The sequence below is a fragment of the Rattus norvegicus genome, chromosome 6 (genome assembly GCF_036323735.1).
Source record: "Rattus norvegicus strain BN/NHsdMcwi chromosome 6, GRCr8, whole genome shotgun sequence".
Lineage (NCBI taxonomy): Eukaryota > Metazoa > Chordata > Mammalia > Rodentia > Muridae > Rattus > Rattus norvegicus.
Window position 1 is genome coordinate 57,046,984 of NC_086024.1, and position 21,889 is coordinate 57,068,872.

The window sequence follows — 21,889 nt, forward strand, 5'->3', positions numbered from 1 at the left end:
TTAAATGTACTTGCTGCTCTTGCATAGGCTGGGTCTGGTTTCTGCTGTCTGTATTGGTTGGAACAACCACCTTTAACGTCAGTTCCAACTTACTGGATTACCTCCTATGGTCTCCACAAGCTTTTTCAGGCATCATAACACACACACACACACACGTGCGTGCGTACTTACTTTTATACATACATACACACACTCAGGCACATATACACAGAAATTTTAAAGTAAAATAAATATTTTTTTAAAAATCAAATATGTCCATGGAGGTGGTTATGTGCACATTATTAAGTCAAGAAGATCATGTTGGATCCCCTGAACCTGAAGAAAGACTATGGGAAGTTCCTCCCTAAGAGGGGTACATACTATTTACCACTAAACCGTCTCTCAGTGCCTGGATAGCAGGAATTATAAAGCTTAATTTTCATAAAAGAATGGTAAAAATAAAGACATTGCCTCTGAACAAGGTCAGCTGAGGGTTAACCTCGAAACCTTCAACTCTGTCTTTTGAGACAATTTATGGGGGCAGAACAGGCTTCCAATACAAAAACTGGGGTAACTGAAAAGGGTGAGCAAAATTACAGAGGTGAATGAGAAAGGTAAGAGGTGCACAACACATAGCTGTCTCTCTTTGTTCCCAAGGTGCCGGTTGTATTAATAACTTATTCATTAATGAGCCTCCTGTACTATAAGCAGGGTAGTGATTCAACTCATGACACCTCTTGCTTCCTCTGTGTGGTACCTGCTAATAGCTTCATAGTCCTTAGGATGTACACATTTGTATGTATACATGAGTGTGTTCATGTGTCTATGTGTATCTGTGTGCAGGTGTGTATATGTATTTGTAGGGGTGTGTGTGTGTGTGTGTGTGTGTGTGTGTGTGTGTGTGTGTAAACATTAATCTGTCCCCAAACCCTAGAGTATAAATTCTGCACAAGTGAGGACTGTGTCTTTCCTCTAATCTACTCTCAATGAGTATTGTCTGATACACAGTGTCTCTTAATAAAATCAAGCAAGCAATCAAGGGGAAAGAGGGGAGAAAGAAAGAGACAGTGAGAGAGAGAGAGGGGGGGGAGGGAGGAAGGGAGGGAGGTAGAAATGGTAAGAGAGGAAGGAAAGGGAGGCAGCCAAGGAAAGACAGGAAGAGATTTGAGAGAAATGTTGAACAGTGAGTTTACAAAGCAGGATACACTGAACAACTAGAAATTGTATGAAAATCCTATTATTCTTACGTTCTTAATATGATGCAAAGTGATTTTTAAAACATTAAGATTTATCATTATGACAGAACCAACTACTAGTCAAATAAATAACTTTTGAGAAGAAACACTGGCCAAACCTCACAGAAGAAAAGCTGTTTTAATTATGGTGTCTGTGTGAGAGCTGTTTAGGCAGACTTAAAAGTCAGGATTTATTTCTGCCCTAGAGTAATGGTTAGGAAAGAGATAGTTAAAAGCTTAAAAGATAGGTTGTTAAAAGATTCTAGTCTGTGTTAACAATGTCAAGTTTCTAATACATGGGAAAAAAACCCAGTTTGTGGGGAAAAACAACATATTTTGGAGGCCAGGTCTAATAACGCCCTCTGTTAGAAGATAACAGGATTGTACTATCGTTTGAAACTCTGAGTTTCTAAAATAGAAATGTGAAAATATCTGAATCCACAGACTCAACATGTCCACCAACATTCTTATGCACCGCCTTCCCAATGGGAAGCATCGTGTAAGTTCAATACAAACAAGGAAATGACACCACTGGGTGTTTATGAAGTATTCTCACACATTCGCTCCTTTGAAGTCTTAAATCCCCATAGGGCTAATAAGCTCGGCACTAGGGCTAACTTCGAAAAACAGACCACTAATGGTAGAGCCGAGATTCTGAACCGTTGGATTCGTCACAACTGTCTCCAAATCAAATAAATATAAAGTTTATCACACCCATCTCCATGTAATACCTCTGAATAGTATTCTTCATTTGGCTGAGTGCCAAGTGCGGGATGACTGTCAGTTTAGACCTACATCGTAATATTATTACCACATTTGCAAAAAAACTCTATAAATTACGTCTACCATCATGTTTGCCAGAATAATGTTAAAACTTTTCATATTTGCTACTTAACCCACTTAAAAGTTTTGTTTTGAAATTATGTTACGTAAAAACAAGCTTCAAACTCAAGTAATGACTTTTTCAATGAGCCTCATTGCTAGCCTACAAAGTGTCGTCAGATAGAAGTAGTGCACCCTTGCTACACCTTGCAGGCAGGAGACCGGGAGGATACAGTTCCTAAACAAGGAATTCCTTTAAAAGTTTTTTATTATGTCTATTTACTTATTTTGTAAGGGTCCATATCTGTGTGTGTGTGTGTGTGTGTGTGTGTGTGTGTGTGTGTGTGTGTGTGTGTTTTTGCCATGGTATATTTATAGAGGTAAGAGTACAATTCACTGAGGTCATTTCATGGGTAGGCTCAGGGGATCGAACTCAGGGCACTGACTTGGCAACAGTGTCTTGGGCCATCTCACTGGCCCAAAACAATAGATAGCTAAAGAAAATTCAGTGAGTGGAAAGAGAACTATCCTTGGATCAACTTTAGAATGGCCGGTATCACTTCCCATTGATACAAACACATGCACACACACCAACAGACATACACGCACTCCCATATTCCATGGAACTAAATGAATCTGAATTCTCAAAAACTGGGTCTGAATATTTGTATTGTTAATTCTACAGTGTGGTCAAGATTAGGTCATTGCTCTAAACTTTTACTTATACTAATTAATTTAACATTGTTTCTTCTGATGATACTTTAAAAATAATTTTAGACTTATTTTACTTGCATAAATGTTTGTCTGCATTTTTGCATGTGCATCATGTGAGTGACGGGTGCCTGTAGAGGCCAGAAGAGGTCATCACATCCCCTGGAACAGTTGTGAGATATCAACTGCATGCTGGGAACCAAACCCAGTTCTCTGCAAGAGCAGTAAATGCCTTGAACTGCTAAGCCATCTCTCCAGACCCTTAAAAATCGTATTGTATTACACTATATAAAATAACACTGAACACTATCCCTATCCATTATGGTCTTCATTCCCTCTTAAGATTTCATAATCACACTCCTACCAGTAAGCACATTTCCACACTCCACTTTAATTTGTTGAAAGCAACAAGACACACATAGAATATTTATAATGAGACTAGAGGCCCCCACTTCTGAGTCTCCCTTTAGCAAGATGGGTATGCGTTAGATGGACAGCCATGCCATAAATATTTAAGGTCCCTTATAGAAGGGTAAATGGAGATTATTTAAAAGCTAAAGTACACAGAAACCTGACACATCCATTTTTAATGTGGTGGGAGACTATTGTTTATTTAGTTTTTAAAATCCATCCTAAATTTGGCTTCATGGAACCAAAGAACCCCAGCTTTAAATGAGCAGATAGCCTTCTCCTGTCCACCGGGTAATTTGAGCTTCACTGAGCCACCAGTTTGAATGGACACAAAAATAACTCACATTAAATTCTAAGCATTCTCTGCACTCTGCTTGCCACAAGGTCTATTGTTTCATGAATTGCTCCCACTTAGCCTGTAGGAAATTTTCACTGAACTAATTTCCCATGACCAAGAAAAGGCAGGCCAAAGAAATTTCACATAAAAGAAGAAAGCAAGCTTGTAGCACTCAGGAGTTAACATGGCTTGGTCAGAGCGGCTAAAATAGGTACCAGGCCAGGAGGGCCTCTAAAGTGGGGGCGACACCTTTTCTCTCTCTACGCTGCTGGAAGCAAGAACTTACTCCAAAGTGTGTGGCCCGCAGCCCTGAACACCTTCCCACCAACCTTACCTCATTCTTCCTTTTAAGAACCTAATTTTAAGCGGAGGAGTCTTAAATATCCGAAAGATTAGCAAAACAACAGGAGCCGCACTCCTGACATAAGCTCTTAGCCATGTGCCCTGTTTGCTTCAAATCCCTGTTGTGCCTTCTTTACTCTCCAGGTCTCAACGCTGCTTCTGGAAACTGCAGTTCACTTGCAGGCCAGAACCACCTCTGCGAAGCACCCCTTTCTAATCCTCATTTGGATGAGTTGCACATCTTATTCCTGTTCTGGTCCATTCTTAGGGACTTGCCTCTATCCTTCGTTGAGTTATTTCTTTGGTGCTCAATCACCTTTAGGTGTTTGTTTGTTTGGCTGATTGGTTGCCTTTATGTCATCTTCAGGCAACATTTTCCTTACTTCCCTCCCCCCAAAAAAGACCAAAAAATTAAATAAATAAATAAACAAAAAGAACTAAACAGCAACAAGAATAAAACAATACCTTACCTGCCCAGATTTAAATCCTGTATGTGCTATTTTAATGTTTTTCTAAATGGCTCTTACGTTCACTCCCATTTCTAATAATGAGATCTGTATGTGCCTCCCTACTTCCTGGATTTTTAAATGAATCTTGGCAGAACTTGGGGTACTTGCTTTTCAATTACTCTGCTGATCATATCAAAAGCTGCGTTCAGTATTAAATTTTGGGAGGGGGGGATTTGAACCTCCTAGTGATCTATTCTGTCCAAGCCCAACAAATAAACCACATTAGTAGGAGCACACATCCAGTGCCTCCTTCATCATCACTTAAATCACATCTGGCTGACCTCCAGCCAGGTAAGAAGTGAGACACCAGGCCCTTTATAAGAAGGGAAGAACAAAGGCACTGCTGATGATGAAGGAAAAATCCTCAGATGTCAACAATGAAGCCATATAGAGTCCGAGGCATGGGAGTCGGCTCATATTGTAGGAGAAAATTATATCATCTGAACTGTAGGAATCACAGAAGATGACGTGTGAGAACAGGGCTTACACTATTAATAACAGTTACAGTTGCGTTAGTCTCCATTTGCCAAGTCCTGGCACGTGTTTAACCAAGACTAGTGTGACCCACAGGATCCAAACTGGGGAGAGGAATGGGTAAGAAGCAAGAGATCGGTATCTACGTAGAGGACAACGCTGGATGTTCACAGCAGCACATCTGCGGCATGGCAGGGAGTCCACGGCATGGTCAAAGTAGATCATAGTTCACCGGCGGCATAGTTTGTAAGCTGGGATTCTGAGATTCTAAGTTTAAGCCATGCAATTATGAAAACCAACCTTTATTCACTGCACCTGGATTTTTTGCTCTAAAACATCTTAGTTTAGTCACGAGAATAAGAATGTCACTTGATGCAGAGGGAAAAGTATAAATCGTGGTAAAAATGTGGCAATGGGAAGGTACACAGTGGAGACGGTGACAAAGGACAACAGTTGGCATCTATTAGGGACGAGCTTCACAGCAGCTGTACTCTGTGATATTACATGTATTTTTGTATAAAAGTCTAGCATACTGAAAAATAAACTCACACAGGAAAAGTACCTGATTGAGAAAAGCATCTGATTGAGAGGAGAGAGGTTAAGACACTTGCCCAAGGTGATCCATGCAGTGGAGGTCAGATGCTGGGTTTTAGTCAAGTAGTATCATACCAGGGCTGCTACTGTCGGTAGGTGAAACTGTTGAAGACTGCAATTTGGAAGCTCCTTGGGGTAACCAAGTATAGCCCAATGCTTGCAAGTGCAGCTTCTGGGAAACAGCGTTGAGAGTATTAATGTGGTCTGGAAATAAAAAGAACTACATCAACAATCAGTGAGGATTAAACCAGGATAAAAGTTCTAATTTGTGACAGGACCTTCTGGAAATTTCGAAATGTATCATTATCCAATTGTAGAGTATTAAGACCAGGACACAGGGCAAAAGTCTTTCAAATTTTCCTTGGTCTAAGAATTGTGGTTTCTAAGATCTTACTTTTTACTTTAATTATGCATATGCACACACATGTGCCTGTGATTGCAGGTGTCCTCTCAGGCCATAGGTACAGGATCCCTGGAGCTGCTGGCATGGGTGGTTGTGAGTCACACCATGTAAGTTCTAAAATGTGAACTCCGATTCCTTGCAAGAAAAGTAAGTGTTGCCAGTCACTAAGCCTTCTGGACAAGCCTTTTAAACGCTTTAAGATCCAACCATAAAGATAATAGTTTGTTAACCCTATCTCCAATCTGTTCCTTTATTTAAAAAAAATAATTAAGTACTTGTGTCTTTCCTAACACCCTGTGACATTAGTGACAAGATCATATTGCCTTGTTCGTCTTTTGGTCCCTTTATTGCCTGATCATGAAGTCCACTTGACTACAAGGCACTTGCTTCCTTGGTTTTGCATGTCTCTAACATAGAAAATTTCTCTCCTCTTGTGCTATGTGTCCAATGAAAGTTGTTCTCCGCTGTAAAGATTCTCGGCTCCCTTAGGGTGAGGTTGAATAAGTGTCCTCTCCAGTGGACAGTGAAGAGCAGGACTACCTACCATTCCTGCAGAATGATCCCCTTCTCCTCCAGATGCTGCCTCTCTCCTGGGACCACTTTGAATCCACACGATGAAGATTTATAACCTACCATCAAGACGGGTCCCTGAAGGACAGAACTGAAAAGGGCTGGCACACTAGTCTCAATTCATATAGCACCAGCGGCTTTACCCAACGAAACAGTAGGTCACTGGGATGATCCACTGACTAGTTTCTGTCCCATTGTCCCAGTCAGCTCAGCCTAACCAAAACCCTGCACTGACAGTGTCGGGTGGGTAGGGCTACCACAAAGACCCAGGTTATTTTTAATGTTGGTTGAGTGATTAGAATCTGGCAGAAAGAAAACAGACACTTCACGCTGGAAGGCTGGCAAATAATGGCAAATGAAAAAATTCTGTACAACTGAAGCCAAAACTATTTAATGAACAATTTAAGTGCCCAGCCATATACTCCGACTCCAAGGAGAGTACACAAAACACATAAGGCATGACAGTCTTGTGTGCTGCTGGTTCCTCACTGCCTCTTATAAAGGATGATTCTAGTGACAATTCAAGTAGTTTACCAGATGAAATACAGGGGTGTGAGACAAGTCCAGAAATGCTGAAATTTGACAGCCCATGACTGATTCCTAAAGAACAGAAATGAATAAAATTACAAAAGCCTTTAAGCAGCGTAAACCTAATAGAAAGTCCCTGGATAAACAAAAAGCCTTAGGTCCATAAAAAGTAAAAAGCATCTGAGAAGGTACATCTCTGGCCCTCCCTAATCTCCTGTTTGAGATGGAGTCAACCCGACCACCAAGGGAAAAAGCAAGGGAGACGGAACGAAAGGGAGAAAATTTAAGAACTGTGCTCAGAATTTTCATGGACCTAGCTAATATATTTTATCCTACTGAAAATCTGAAAAGGTGAAACTATAAGAAAGCAGGATACCATGTCAGAAGCAAACTATAAGAAACCAGGATACCATGTCAGAAGCAAACTACCTCGTTTGAATCTTGCCTGGGTCCTTCCCTTCCATCCCTTGGTCCTCAGAGGCTAAACAACGTTGGGCATCCTGATCTCTAAGAGCAAGCTCTTGAAGCTACGTGGCCTCGGGGTAGGCCTTCCGAACCCACTTTAGATTCTCCAGAGAGGACACTGGTGATGAGACACATTCTGAGAGATCATGTGGTGTTGAGTGAGGAGAACATTAAAAAAGAATTCTAGGAACAGTTTGAGGCTACGTTTTTATAGATGATACATGATCAAAAAGTATAGCAGGCTGCTTGTAGACAAAATATGGACATTGTTTTTGTAAGAAAAGCCATATAGTTAAGTGATACAAACTCCTCTCCTGAACAAGATGAATCCGCAAATATCCTATGGTATCCTCAAATATTTCTCCTAAAATTTCACAAAGTCTTTGAATAACAAAAGCCATTGTGTTACTAAAATCTAATGTGACAAAAAGCCATTTTCTTGCTTCGTTACCTATGCCCTATTTTGATTTTAAAAAAAGTTGTTGATCGCTTTGGAATAATGAAATAATTCATTAATTACAAATAAGTTAATACACTATTTGCACCTACATAACACTTAGCAAAGCAAATAATTATACAGAGGGTTGGAATTAATATCTAAAACAGCAAGAAAATATTGTATCCAATGACCCACACCATAGCAACAATTACTGTTTAATCATTTATTTTGCTACTGAAAGGAACGATTATTTTTTCAAAGTTCATACCGCCTTTGTTATTTCTGAAATTCTAAAGATAAGCCCTGCTCCTGCATCACAGCCTGGCAAGAGTATGATTTCATTGGAGTTTCTCTGTGTGCAGCCCACCTCCCTCTTCACTTACTGTGAGTAGTCAAAATAGCAGAGTATCACTTTGGAGTGACATGGCATTTCAGGAAAAGCCCACACGACAACTGTTGGAAATATTCTCTGCAAGCTTCTGACTGAGAAATAAAACACAGGCAGCAATTTGGAGAAAGCTTTAATTGTACTCAGATTCCATAACAGGAGAAAAGAATAAGATGTACGAAGTTAAAAGAAAAAATGGGCAAGGATATGAAGCCCATATTTAATTGAGTACTTTCTATGCACAAGACCTCCCCCTGGGCTCCCATAGAAACAAATAAAGGCAGTGCAGTTGTGAACAGTAAGGATGTAAAGAGGTTGCCACTACCCCATGGTCCCATGTGCAAACACAGACCAGGGCCGACAGTATTTAAAATGGGAGCTGTTCAAAGCAAAGACAGAGACAGTCTTTAGAGCAAGAGACTCTTTCCTTAGGGTTGTTTTTTATCCAAGGAAGCTTCATACAGCCCTCCTTTATCTATCAGAAAAACTAGTGAGATCTGAGGTTTAAAAGATGCATGAAAGGTTAAGCACCAGAGAAATGCAATGGCCTAACATTCTCCATGCTGCTCTACTAGGAAAAGACAAGAGAAGCAGGAAGAAAAGAGTGGAGCCAGGAGGGAAACTCCCGTTAAGAGCCAGAATGTACTTGGCCACGTGGTGTATTCCAAGACACAAGCCCCAAATAACCTAATTAAAACTCAGTGAAAAAGCAAACAAACAAACCCACAAAAACAACTCTGAAAGGCATTAGAGAGTTTCTGTCGGCCTGACTGAAGAACTGCAGAGGTTGGAGAGGAGTGGAGACAGGCTGCTTAAACTGGAAGAGAACGGGCATGCTCCTTCCAGTTGTGACTTGACTATACTACCTGCTTCAGGGACAGTGTATGGTGGTGGTGGCAGTGACTGTGATAGTGGTGGTGGTGTTGGGGTGGCGGTGGCGGCAGTGTGTGTGTGTGTGTGTGTGTGTGTGTGTGTGTGTGTGTCTGTGTGTGTGTGGTGTGTTCATATATGTATATGTTCTGTATGTGCATGAGTGTGTGTGTTATTTGTGTGTATGCTGCATATTGTATGTGTGTAGTGTGTGTGGATTGTGTGGGTATAATGTGTATGTTACATGTGTGTATTAGGCATTGGTATGTATGTGTATAGTATGTGCATGTGTGCAGTGTGTGCCCACATGTGTGTACATGTGATGTGTGAGTGTGTCTAATATATGTGAATGTGTGTGTGCAGTATGAATTATATATTGTGTAGAGTGTGTTCATGTATATGTATGTGCAAGTGTGTATAATGTGTATTGTACATGTGTGTAGTGTGCATGTCCTCTGTATATACATAGTATGTGCATGTTTATGTAGTGCCTGTATGTACCTATGTGTGTGTGGTGTGTGCAATATGTATACATTGGTGTGTATTGTGTATATGTGCAATATAGTATATGTGTCATGAGTCTGTATGTGCATGTATATATAATGTGTATGTATACATGTGTAGTGTGCCTGAGCATATAATATATATACACATATGCAGTATATGTGTGAGTGTGCATGTGTTTATGTGTAGCCCTTCCAGGACATAATGTTCCTGTAGATAAAACAGTACAACCTGAGGGGTGTGTGTGTGTGTGTGTGTGTGTGTGTGTGTGTGTATGTGTGTGCATGTGAATGCTCTCCTTCTACCTTGTTTGAGGTAAGATCTCTCTCGCTCACTGACTCACTGATATGTATGCCGGGGTGCTGTCCCACAAGCTTCTTTTATCTGTGCTTCCTGTCTCCCACTAGGGCTCTTCTCGGATCACAGGTATTTACACTAGTATGTCCAGGTTTTATGTGGGTTCCATGGGCCCAAACTCAGATCCCCAGACTTGCATAGGACGCCTTTCATCCATGACCTCTAATCAGTTGTGTTTAATGATCTTCCTAATGAGGCAGCACAGAAGCGCCTGTGAAGCCCACCTAATAAAGTGCAATGTTAAATGTGACCTCCTGCTGTTTAAGTCCATTCACCTGGCACTGAGTGCATTCAAAGCGAGACTTTAGGGCTTGACCTCAGTGTCCTCACTGCAAATGTTTCAACCAACCAATGGAAAGTTAAAGAGCTCACGCAACAATTATGTGTGTGTGTGTGTGTGTGTGTGTGTGTGTGTGTGTGTAAGTTCAGTAAAACTCAGACATTGATGAAAGGTTTTCAAACTAAAGTCAACGGTAAATAGAAAGGGAAGGAGATGAGACATGAAGTTATCTGCAAGGACGTAAGGACTCCAGTGGGGAAACTGCAGACACGTGAGACTGGCTGGCACTGGTGGGCAGCAAGAAACTACACAAGGCACCCGGTACCATTCAAGATGGAGGCCACAGCTATAGAGTTTAGTTTGGGGATACAGAAAAGCTTCCTGGACGGTCTAAGTTGGCTATTCAGGCAGGAAGTTTTATGAAGTGTGGAGAGTTAAAGGCAGATATATCAAGAAACCAGACCCACGGTTTCCTGAGACAGAGACAACCTAACAGCTATCTTTATCTGAATATAAAATGCTATCGTTTTGCTGTGACAAAGGGCATATTAAATAGTTCAAGGGCTACCAAGGGTGTTGGGATACATAGATTGTAATTTGTTCTGACGAGCTCTGAGGATAAACCTGCAGACTTAGAAGGGAGAAAAGGCTTCAGTGAGGTAAGTGTCCCCTGGGCTGAAGCCAGGTCAGCTTCCCTGGATACAGATCTTTTCCCCTCTAGCTTTGAGGTACATACAGTGACACCACACTAGACATCACCTCCAGTCCTGACCAGGGTAAGAATCAGAGGCTTTCAGGGACCAGGTTTCTCTGTGCAGCAACACACTCCCTGCCACCCTGCTCGGGGATGATTTTTCAATTACAATAAAACTATAAGCAAGCAGTTATGATGCAGTAATATCCTAAATAAAGCTATGGGCCTTCATTCTGTTTGAGTTTTTCTAGTTTGGTATTTTCTAGTAAGCTCTCCCGTGAACAGGAGCAGGGAGGAAAACATCCTAAACTTAGACAATGAACAACACACACTTTCAGTTAGTACTGTACCAATCCAAAATACATGCGAGCTAGCCAGCTCAAACTGATGGACGGAGCAGACTGCACAGAGCAGCAGACTACCTCAAACACAGTCTGCTCTCACGGGGCCACTATCCAAAAGGAAAACGCTGGCCCGAGAGAAGAGATGCCGACACGGATCTGGGATCGTTAGCAGTCCGAACGGCCTCTGCATAATTCTTACCAGGAGAAGGTCTGTGCGAGATCGATTGAATCACCCTGTCTCCTTTTAGCCATGAGGTGTCTGAGATGCGGAATGGAGCAGAGGATTCAGAATGTTTCTAATACCAGAACGCAGAAGGAAGCGTTTCTGTCTGTCTGTCTGTTTGTTTGTTTGTTTGTTTGTTTATGTCCAAGGTTGGGATCCTATTTGCCAAAGGTAAATACAAACAAAGGAAGCCCTAAAAGTCTAAAGTCACCAGCAGAGATTTACATCACTTTAAAAAAATAATTCAGAGTTGAGTGGGAGGTGCTGGGAAAGAACTGGGAACAGGCATAGAATCTGATCTTGGGCTGGGGCGGGAGTTGGCCTGGACCCCTTCCAAGTCTGTTTCCATGGAGACTTAAATCCATGTTGATGCTGACCAATAACCTAAGGGATGACACAGCTTTTTGCTTCCAGTTACAACTAGGACACTTCCAACACAATGATCTCTGGACTGTTTCTTATTCTCACTGGACCCCAAATTCCTAATGTCTGAAAGCAGAATTCTATTTCATGGCTCAGAAGAGTATTGATGAAATTCAAAATACATATTGCTTTCTATGTTTCCTCCAGAATCTTGGTACATATTCCATTTTAAAATAAAGTCTTCATTACAGAAAGAAAAAAATGTAACTTCTATATTTTAATAAATGACTTTAAATATTTTAATTTAATCTACTTGGTGTTTACACATGCCTTATACACACACCCATTTTCAAATACTTTACAAAATATCATAACAAAAAGGTCTGGAATGCTTTAAATGCCCTAAAATGTTATTTCGTCTCTCAGTCCTTCTCCTACTGGGTCCCCCTGCAGCGTCCTGGAAAGAAACCATCTCATCTCAACATCAACTAAGCAGACTCACATGCTAGCCCTTCCTTGCTGCTGCATTCGCATCCAACCCCAGGATTCACTGGGAATTAATATCAGTATGCAGTACACGATCAAGAACGAAGTCAAATGTAGCCAGCTTTTCCATAGCCATCACTGACATAGTCCATTGCTTCCTCTCTAATTGAAATGCCACTTCTGTCACAGAGCTGAGCAGAGTGCCAAGATGCCTGAGCCCTGTGCCAACCGTGAGAGTGGACAGAACCCAGTGGGGTTGATGAGGACGCCCGGCCTGGGAGGGAAGCTTGCCAAACCATTCAGCAGTAAATGTCTGCCATGAAGAGGTGATGGGGACACGCAACAAGTTGTGCCAACAAATTCCAATCTCTGGGCTTTCTAGTAGCCTTAGGGCATTTTATTAGCCACCTAATTCTTTTCTTAGCCAATGTATTTCTGACCATTCCGTAATGTTTACTGTGTCCGACGAAGGCTATGTTCACTTTACAGGTTTCTTTGAAAAAATTGCTACCATTGTTTTATGACATCGAATTGACATATTTAAAATATTAAAAAGAACTTGCACCCTTATAATAATGAGCCTTTGGAACCAGGCACGGAAATTTCTTTTATTTAGTCACAATTTCTTTAAAATAATTATTTGTGTTCCCATGTGTTGGTATGCATGCATATGTGTGTGCAGTATATAGATGGCAGATTTTATATAATTTTCATTGTATATCAATGTATTTTGTTACACCTTTCCCCATATATTTTATTTTTTTGCTATCATGAATGGAGAGACTTGATGATCACATTTTCAAAATGTTTATTTCAAGACTATTACCTATCAGCTATATTTCACACCCTCCTAGCAAGACTACACTTGTGCCATTCCTATGACGCTATGTTGATCATGGTCTAACAATGCCCGTGGAAAGCAGTTTCTAACACTATCATGTTGACTAGTTTTCATATTGTTTTCCTTGACTTGATCCACTCTGGCTGGCACATTCCACAGGAGCATGCCACTGGTTCTCCAGGGCCTAGGACAATGCTTCCCACATGGCAGATGTCCAGGCAATAATTGAAAAGTAGCTCTGTTGCTTAAAATGAGGTCTTCCAAAAATAATGGCAATGCCCTCTTCCTATTTTTAAGAGTTTATGTTGCAAATTTCTGCATTCTCACTTTATACTATGATGGAAAAGAACCGTTTTCCTCCCCCCCCCCACCCTTTTAAACTGCATTTATAAATGGTAATGCAGGTTCATAATATTTAAATGATGCTTTGATTGTTAATTCAGAAATAACTTATTTACTTCTAAAACTGTACGTTCTGTGACAATCTTTAACTCTATTGTATCCCTTTTGTGTATTCTCACAAAGAATATGATTTGGAAAAAAAATCCCGGAATGAAGATTGTAATCTAGGGAAATAATAATCAGGTTTACAGGGGTTCTAGACCACACCAAGATGCTAACAGCTACACTAGTCAAAAGAAGCAACATTCCCCTGAGGTTTGTAGTTAACCTCAGGGATCTCCTACGTTAAGTCCTTCCATGACTATCTTAGAATCCATGCACCATATATGGATATAAATGAAAAATAATGTACAAAACACTGATGTATTTCTAATGTTACTGCATAACACATGGGGTTTCCTAAAATGTAGCCTGCAGCCTCTTTTTTTCTAACTTACTAATTTGTGTCTACATTTTTTTTATTTTAGAGACTATGTCTTTCATAGTCTTTCAGAAACATTATTTCGGCGTACTTTAGTCTTTTCTTCCCCTTAATAAAAAAACACAGGTCTGAAGTTTCCCTATTAATTATGCTTCTGTCATATGCCACACATTATAACACTTTATCCCATCACCGCCACTATTTCCTTAATTGTCAGTAATTGCAGTTTTGATTCCCTTTTGATCCAAAATTTAGAAAAGTGGTTTTCATTCTATGTCTCTAATAATTTCCTGATTTAAAGCCTCGTTATTAATTTTCACTGTAGTGCTTTGTGGTCAGATATTACAAACTGTGCCCTTTCTAGCCTGAAACACTTATTAGCCACATAACTATGTCCTCCAATTTTCCCCATGTCATTTGTCAAAGACATAGAATAATTATGTTCCCAGCACAATTAATCTTCTTTTGTAAAAGCTGTATTTTATAAATACAAAGAGGCAGCTTCCCAGAACTTGGGGATGCTAGAAGCAGAAGAACTTGGACTCTGTCCCCTGGACATCAACTGTGTGCTCTCACTTGCTCTCTCTCTCTCCAGATTATGACACCAAACCAAATTCTATAAATAATGGCTTATAAAGAATGAAACAGAAAGAAAATTATAAGAGAAATCTAATGTCTGTCAAAATAGGTTTCCCAGATCTCGATGTAAGCTCATAAGTCTCCAGCATAAATTCAGAAGGCATGTACCACTAAATAGCTGGCCTATAACACACTCTAAAGCCCACACTAGCCTCAAACTCCCCATCTTCCTAGCTCTGTCTCTGAAGTGCTAGGACCACAGTTATGTACTACCACGCTGAGGTTCTTAGCTCCTTGCAACCCTGTGTGGATCTTACTGGTGCTAGGACATTCAGGACAGCTGCATTAAGAGCAAAGGACCAGCTACCCAATCTCTTTTCTCCCAGTGAAGCTGCTTCTCTTCTGCTTATTCAAGTAGTCATGGAAAATTTTAGAGCGAGATACTGCCTGCTCCATGCAATTGAACCTCGATGCTGCAGGAGTTTTCTTTATTTGACTTCTGGTGCATCCCACAGATGTTTCTTCAAATCATTTGTAACAAGAACACTTTTTTTCTTAAATCTCTCTTTGTATGTCTCTGTGTCTCTCTGTGTCTCTGTCTCTGTCTCTGTCTCTGTCTGTGTGTGTGTGTGTGTGTGTGTGTGTGTGTGTATGTGTATGTGTGTGGTGCTGCATGTGAATGAAGTGTCCACAGGGGTCAGAAGAGAGCATTAGATCCGCTGGAGTTACAGCAGTTGCAAGCCTTCAAACAAGAGGATATGGAACCACACCCCAGGTCTATGATAAGAACAGTATTCACTCTTAACCACTGTGCTAGCTCTTCCGGCCACTGTATATGTATGCTTTACTACAGTAAACAGAAAACAAATTATTAAAATTTGACTCGGTGGATTACACACACACAATTATCTTCAATGTATATTTGATCCATTTTCAGCTACTTTTACAAACCATTATCATCAAATAACTATACCATAAGGTTATCAGCAATGAATTAAAATCAAATAGTTCATTTTAAGCATGTACATAAACACAATAAATAAACACATGATTTGCTGAATGGAAAATAAAAACTCACCCAAAGCTTCAATCTTTTGGAAACTAAGCTTTGGAATTTTTTATGGGGACAGAAAACTTTTGTTTGCTTTGACCTTGGTGTAGTCGAATCTCCTCTGACTTGTCACCTGCTAGGGACTTTAATTGTTCGCACTTCCCTAAGTAACAGAACAATTGTCAGCCAGCTTGCTAGTCCTGGTGCTGCCACTTGGCGTCACCTTCACAGAGTGACACCGAATTCAGCTCTGTGTTCTCTATCAAGCTTAGTTCTCTGGTGCCTCAAAACCCTCTGAGCTTTCCATTGTGCTGATAAACCATTTAAAGCATCATTGAATTTCCAGGTCGCCAGATTGACTAGTTTTGTTCAACCTACTGAGGACTCTGAGAATGATGTTCTGGAACGAAAGCAAAGTACTTTTCAAGGTGGAAAACTGAAGCACTTTCACATTCCTTTGTAAAAAAAAAAAGGTAAAATAATAATAATAATAATAATAATAATAATAATAATAATATAATAAAACAGAAAAGAAAGGACCATATTTCTTAAAGACAAAAGGAAAAATAATTTTAAAACCCTTATATTTGAATGATTCACTCTGGACTTTTAAGTCATTAATAATCTTTAAAACAGCATAGCTGTCTGATACACGTCTGCAGAATTTATAGGAAAGAGTAGACTATGCTTAGCCTCTGAGGCTGATACTTAAACTTCAAATCCTGCTTAGCATGCCGACTAACTTGATTAAGGAGATCTTAAAGCTCACACCGAGATCATCCTCTTTACTCAGGTCCAACAAATCAGTAGCCACATGTTGACGTGGACACAGAAGATGCCTTCAAAGTCTCAAGGGAAAAAATAAGCACTCATTCAAGTGAACATACGGTTGTGGTGGTTAATAAACACTCCTTAATGATAAAAATCTCTACTTTTCATGTTTTGTTTTGTTTTTTTAAGAACATTTTTATCTTTATTGGTTATTTTATTTATTTACATTTTAAATGTTATCATCTTTCCAAGTTTCCCCTCCAGAAGCCCACTATCCACTCCTCCCTTCCTCTGCCTCTATGAGGGTGCTCCCCCACCCACCCGCCCACTCCTGCCCAGCGGTCTAGTGTTTCCCTATCCTGGGTCACCAAGCCTCTATAGGACCAAGGGGCTCCCTCCCAGTGATGCCAGATAAAGTAATCCTCTGCTACATATCCAGCTGGAGCCATGAGTACCTCCTGTGTACTCTATGGTTGGTGGTTCAGTCCCTGGGAGCTTTTGGGGGACTGGTTGGTTGATACTGATGCTCTTCCTATGAGACTGCAAACCCCTTCAGCTCCTACAGTCCTTGGCCTAACTACCCCATTGGGGTCTCTGCTCTTAGTCCAAAGTTTGGCTGTGCATATCCACAATTGTATTGGTCAGGCCATGGCAGAGCCTCTCAGTGGAGAGCTATACTGGGCTCCTGTCAGTCAGCACTTCTTGGCAACAGCAATAGTGTCTAGGTTTGGTGTCAGCAGATGGGATGAATCTCCAGGAAGGGCAGTCCCTGAATGGCCTTTCCCTCTGCTCCACTCTTTGTCCATTCATTTTCTTTTGACAGGAGGAATTCTGGATTAATATTTTTGAGGTGGGTGCATGGCCCCATCCCTCCAATGGGACGGTGCCTATCCACGGGACATGGTCTCTACAGGTTCTCTCTGCTCTTGTTGGGTATTTTGTTTAATGTCCTCCATGTTGGATCTTGGGAACCTCTTGGGTCCCTGGCATCTGGGACTTTCTAGTGCTACCTACCTCCAGTCCCCCCTCCCCCACTGCTACATACCTACTTTCAGATTTCTGGCCCTCAGTACTTCTCCCCCATCTCCTCCCATATCTGAACTGGCCCCCTTTGTTCCTCCCCATCCTCTCTCCCTCCCAGATCCCTCTCTCCCTCTACTTCCCAGAGATTATTCTCTTCCCCCTACTGAGTAGTACTGTAGCATCCACACTTTGCTGTGATCTTCTTTCTTCTTGGGTTTAATATGGTCTGTGAGTTGTCTAATAGGTATTCCAAGCATTTTTTGGCTAATATCCACTTATCAGTGAGTGCATACCATGTGTGTTCTTTTGTGACTGGGTGACCTCACTCAGGATGATATTTTCTAGTTCCATCCATTTGCCTGCAAATTTCATCAAATCATTGTTTTTAATAGATGAGTAGTATTCCATTGTGTAAATGTGTACCACATTTTCTGTATCCATTCTTCTGCTGAAGTACATCTGGGTTGTTTCTAGCTTCTGACTATTATAAATAAGGTTGCAATAAACACAGTGGAGAATGTGTCCTTGTTATATGTTTGGGAATATGCTCAGGAGTGGTATAGCTGGGTTCTCAGATAGAACTATTTACAATTTTCTGAGGAACAGCCAGACTTTTTTCCAGAGTGGTTGTGCCAGCTTGCAATCCCACCAACAATGGAGGAGTGTTCCTCTTTCTCCACATCTGCACCAGCATCTGCTGTCACCTGGTTTTTGAGCTTCGACATTCTGATTGGTGTGAGGTGGAATCTCAGAGTTGTTTTGATTTGCATTTCGCTGATGACTAAGGATGTTGAGTATTTCTTTAGGTACTTCTCAGCCATTTGAGATTCCTCAGTTGAGAAGTCTCTCTTTAGCACTGTACCCTATTTTTAATAGGCTTATTTGGTTCTCTGAAGTTTAACTTCTTGAGGAATGATGCTATCCAAGCAAGTGAAAGATCTGTATGACAAGAACTTCAACTCTCTGAAGAAAGAAATTGAAGAAGACCTCAGAAGATGGAAAGATCTCCCATGCTCATGGATCAGCAGGGTTAATATAGTAAAATGGCCATCTTGCCAAAAGCAATCTACAGATTCAATGCAATCCCCATCAAAATTCCAACTCAATTCTTAACAGAGATCGAAAGAGCAATTATCAAATTTATCTGGAATAACAAAAAACCCAGGATATCAAAAACCATTCTCAACAATAAAAGAACTTCTGGGTGAATTACCATTCCTAACCTCAACTTATACTACAGAGCAATAGTGATAAAAAAACTGCATGGTATTTTAGAGACAGAAAGGTAGATTAATAGAATAGAATTAAAGGCCCAGAAATGAACCCACACACCTATGGTCACTTGATCTTTGACAAAGGAGCTAAAACCATCCAATGGAAAAAAGACAGCATTTTCAACAAATGTTGTTGGCTCAACTTGAGGTCAGCATGTAGAAGAATGCAGATTGATCCATTCTTATCTCTTTTTACAAAGCTCAAGTCCAAGTGGATCAGGTACCTACACATAAAATCATGTAGGATGAATCTAATAGAAGAGAGAGATGGAAAGAACTTCCAACACACTGTCGCAGGTGAAAATTTCCTGAACAAAACACCAATGGCTTTATGCTCTAAGATCAAGAGTCTACAACTGGGACCTCATAAAAGTGCAAAGCTTCTGTAAAGCAAAGGACACTGTCAATAGGACAAAACAGCAATCGACAAATTGGGGAAAGATCTTTACCAATCCTACATCTGATAGAGGACTAATATCCAAAATATACAGGTGCTCATTTTTTAAAGAAGCTTAATTCTGGTTGCTATAAACTACAGACTTTTATCCCCCAAATGTTAATATGTCCCGTATGTTGACATCCTGACCCCAGTACTGTTAATAATAGGTTGCCTCTGCCTATGTGCCAGAAGCAGGTCCTTACCCTAAAACGTTAAGTAAATCCCTTCTGCATACAAGAAACCCAGTTTACAGTGTTCAGTGAGAGCAGGCTGGGCTAGAGCACTAGTTTGGAAGTGCGAAAGCACATGCTTACCGATGACTCAAAAGTGACTCTGAAGTCAAGGCTCAAAATACTAAATCACACTAGCCACATTTTTTCACCTGGCCCTTAGCCCCAGCATCTGACAGTCCCCCCCTACCTCACACAGAGACAAAGAAGCATCACATAGATCTTTGGGATAGAACTGAATATAGCAGCATGTTAATATAGCAGCAGGGTGGTTTCATAAATGCCAGGCTCTGAAAGCAATGTAAATAAACAGCAATTCAGTAACAACAGAAAACAGAAATATGTATTAACTCGGGCAGACAGTAGTCCTGATACAGCAAAGATGAGAAGTTAAAACATTGTCAATATGAATCATGAAAAATATGTGCATGCTTTCTATGGAATTAAAATTATGGCTCAGAAAAGATTTCTGAAACCTTAGAATATTTCTGTCCTGTACACTCAACTATTACAAAAGTAGACCTTTCAAAACTAATTTAGAAAAAAAGATGACTTCTTCTGGATTGCTTTTATTTTGACCAAATTAATAATCTATTGATTAATTTAATAAGTAAGCATAGTATCTACTTCTTTCCTTCCATGCTGTCACACTCTAACTATCTTCCAGGAGTGTCATACTCTAAACTTGCTATTCAGTGTCCTCTTATACTCTGCACTCCTTCAAGGACCACCTACTTTTCTGGCTTATTCTAGTCCTTACCTGCAGTGCACACAACCACACAAGTCTATCTTTACAGAGTCAGAAACTCCTTCTAATTAAAAAACACAGCCTATAAACCATACCAATAATTAAAACTAATGTTTAAATCTTCTTTATTCTACATTTACAAGTAAAATCATTACACAGTAGCTGGAAAAATACAATAATTTTATTGTATTGCAGCATTTCATTTCTACGGTGGTTTGAATAAGAGAAGCCCCACATGCTCACATAGACATGGCCAGGTAGAAGTAGTTGTGGCCTTTTGAAGGAAGTGCATTACTAGACATGGGCTTTGAGCTTTCAAAAGCCCATGTCAGGCCCAGTTTCTCTCTCTCTCTCTCTGCTCATGGAGCAGGATGTAGCCCCCAGCTACTGTTCTAGGGCCACATGTGCTGTAATGCTCCCCATCATGATGACGATGGCCTAACCCTCTGAAACCTCAAGCAGGTCCCTGATTAAATGCTTTCTTCTAGAAGTGTTGCTTTGGTCACGGTGTCTCTTCACAGCAACAACACTGAGATCATTTCTCTTTTTAAAAATCAGTAAAAAAAAAAAGTCTTTACATATAAATGCCTACATGTCACGTTGTAGGGCAACATGAACAAAGCCACAAAGCCAGGTAGGGGCAGCCAAGATTTGGGCCTGAACTGCTGGGCTCTTAAGAGTAGAACTAATGTGAGTGTAGTTCCAGGACAAGGTGTGAGCCAGGGCTGGAAGGACAGAGAGGTTGCAACCTATTCAGTCCTCAGTCAGAACCCACCATGACGGTCACTTCCAGATCAGCCATTGAGGCGAAAATGAGGGTGGACAAAAGCCTCATTAAAATACCTGCTGTTTCCCAAGAACATTATATAAATCGTCCCACATATTCTTTAAAACAATTTTATGAAACAGGGTTCTATTATGTTGTTTTTTCCAGAAAAAAACCACTAACTTCTAAAAGGTTAAATTGCCTGTGAAGGGCTGAACACGTAACAGTGCAGGTGACAGCTCAAGTCCAGGACGCTGGGCCTGTCTGAACTGGAACATCGGTCTCCTTGACAACACTGACCTCCCCTGTACCTACATTTGCTACAGACAGGGACAGGATGGAAATGCATGCATACATCTCACTGCCATAGATGCATGTGGCATATTATGCACACATAATTGTGTACATATATATTTCGTTACAGTAATAGACACAATATGATAAAGTCGTGTACAAATATGCATACTACGCATATAGTTTATATATGTATATATGCATACACTTCAGTAAATGAACATTTGCTCAAAATAAAAGATAGAAATTTGATAGGGAATTCAGCACATGTTAGTACTCTTCTGTTCTTCCACTTACAAAATTGTATATAGTGGCTCCATATAATTTATATATAATTATTATTATATATAATACAAATAATATAAGTTCACTCTATTCTAAAATTTTATGTCATCAATGATTTTTGCCTCCAGTTATTTTACAAGTACTAGAGTTCAATATTTTTACAGCATTTTCACCTCTCTCTTGCTACATATGAGTTTCTGGAGGAAAGAGAAGTTCTTGGGTAGCCCTCGGGTCCCTTTGACTTGAATATAATGTAAACACCTACACAGCGCTTTTCCTACTTAAAAAAATCATATGTCAACAACAAAAAGTGTGATTGACAAATAATAAGTCTGTATTTTTAGTCTGAGTAACTTAAAAGCTATAAAAACATATCATGAACTTTTGTTACAAGACAAATAAATTTCAAGGAAGGCCGGAAATATTACTAATTAGAA

General features: G+C 40.3%; 1 protein-coding gene across 32 annotated transcripts in view; it reads right to left on the minus strand.

Moving 5' to 3' along the window:
• The window catches only part of Hdac9 (histone deacetylase 9), an 862,183-nt gene that overhangs the window by 557,512 nt on the left and 282,782 nt on the right, over positions 1 to 21,889 (minus strand). Inside the window, exon 2 of one of the 32 annotated variants that reach the window (XM_039112945.1) lies at positions 5,383 to 5,618. The exons of 29 other annotated variants lie outside the window; for them this stretch is intronic. Coding sequence is in view for 1 of the 3 variants with exons in the window: in XM_063262500.1 (XP_063118570.1) it covers positions 5,383 to 5,399 (17 nt within the window). In the remaining 2 variants the exon portion in view is untranslated. 32 annotated transcript variants of the gene reach the window in all.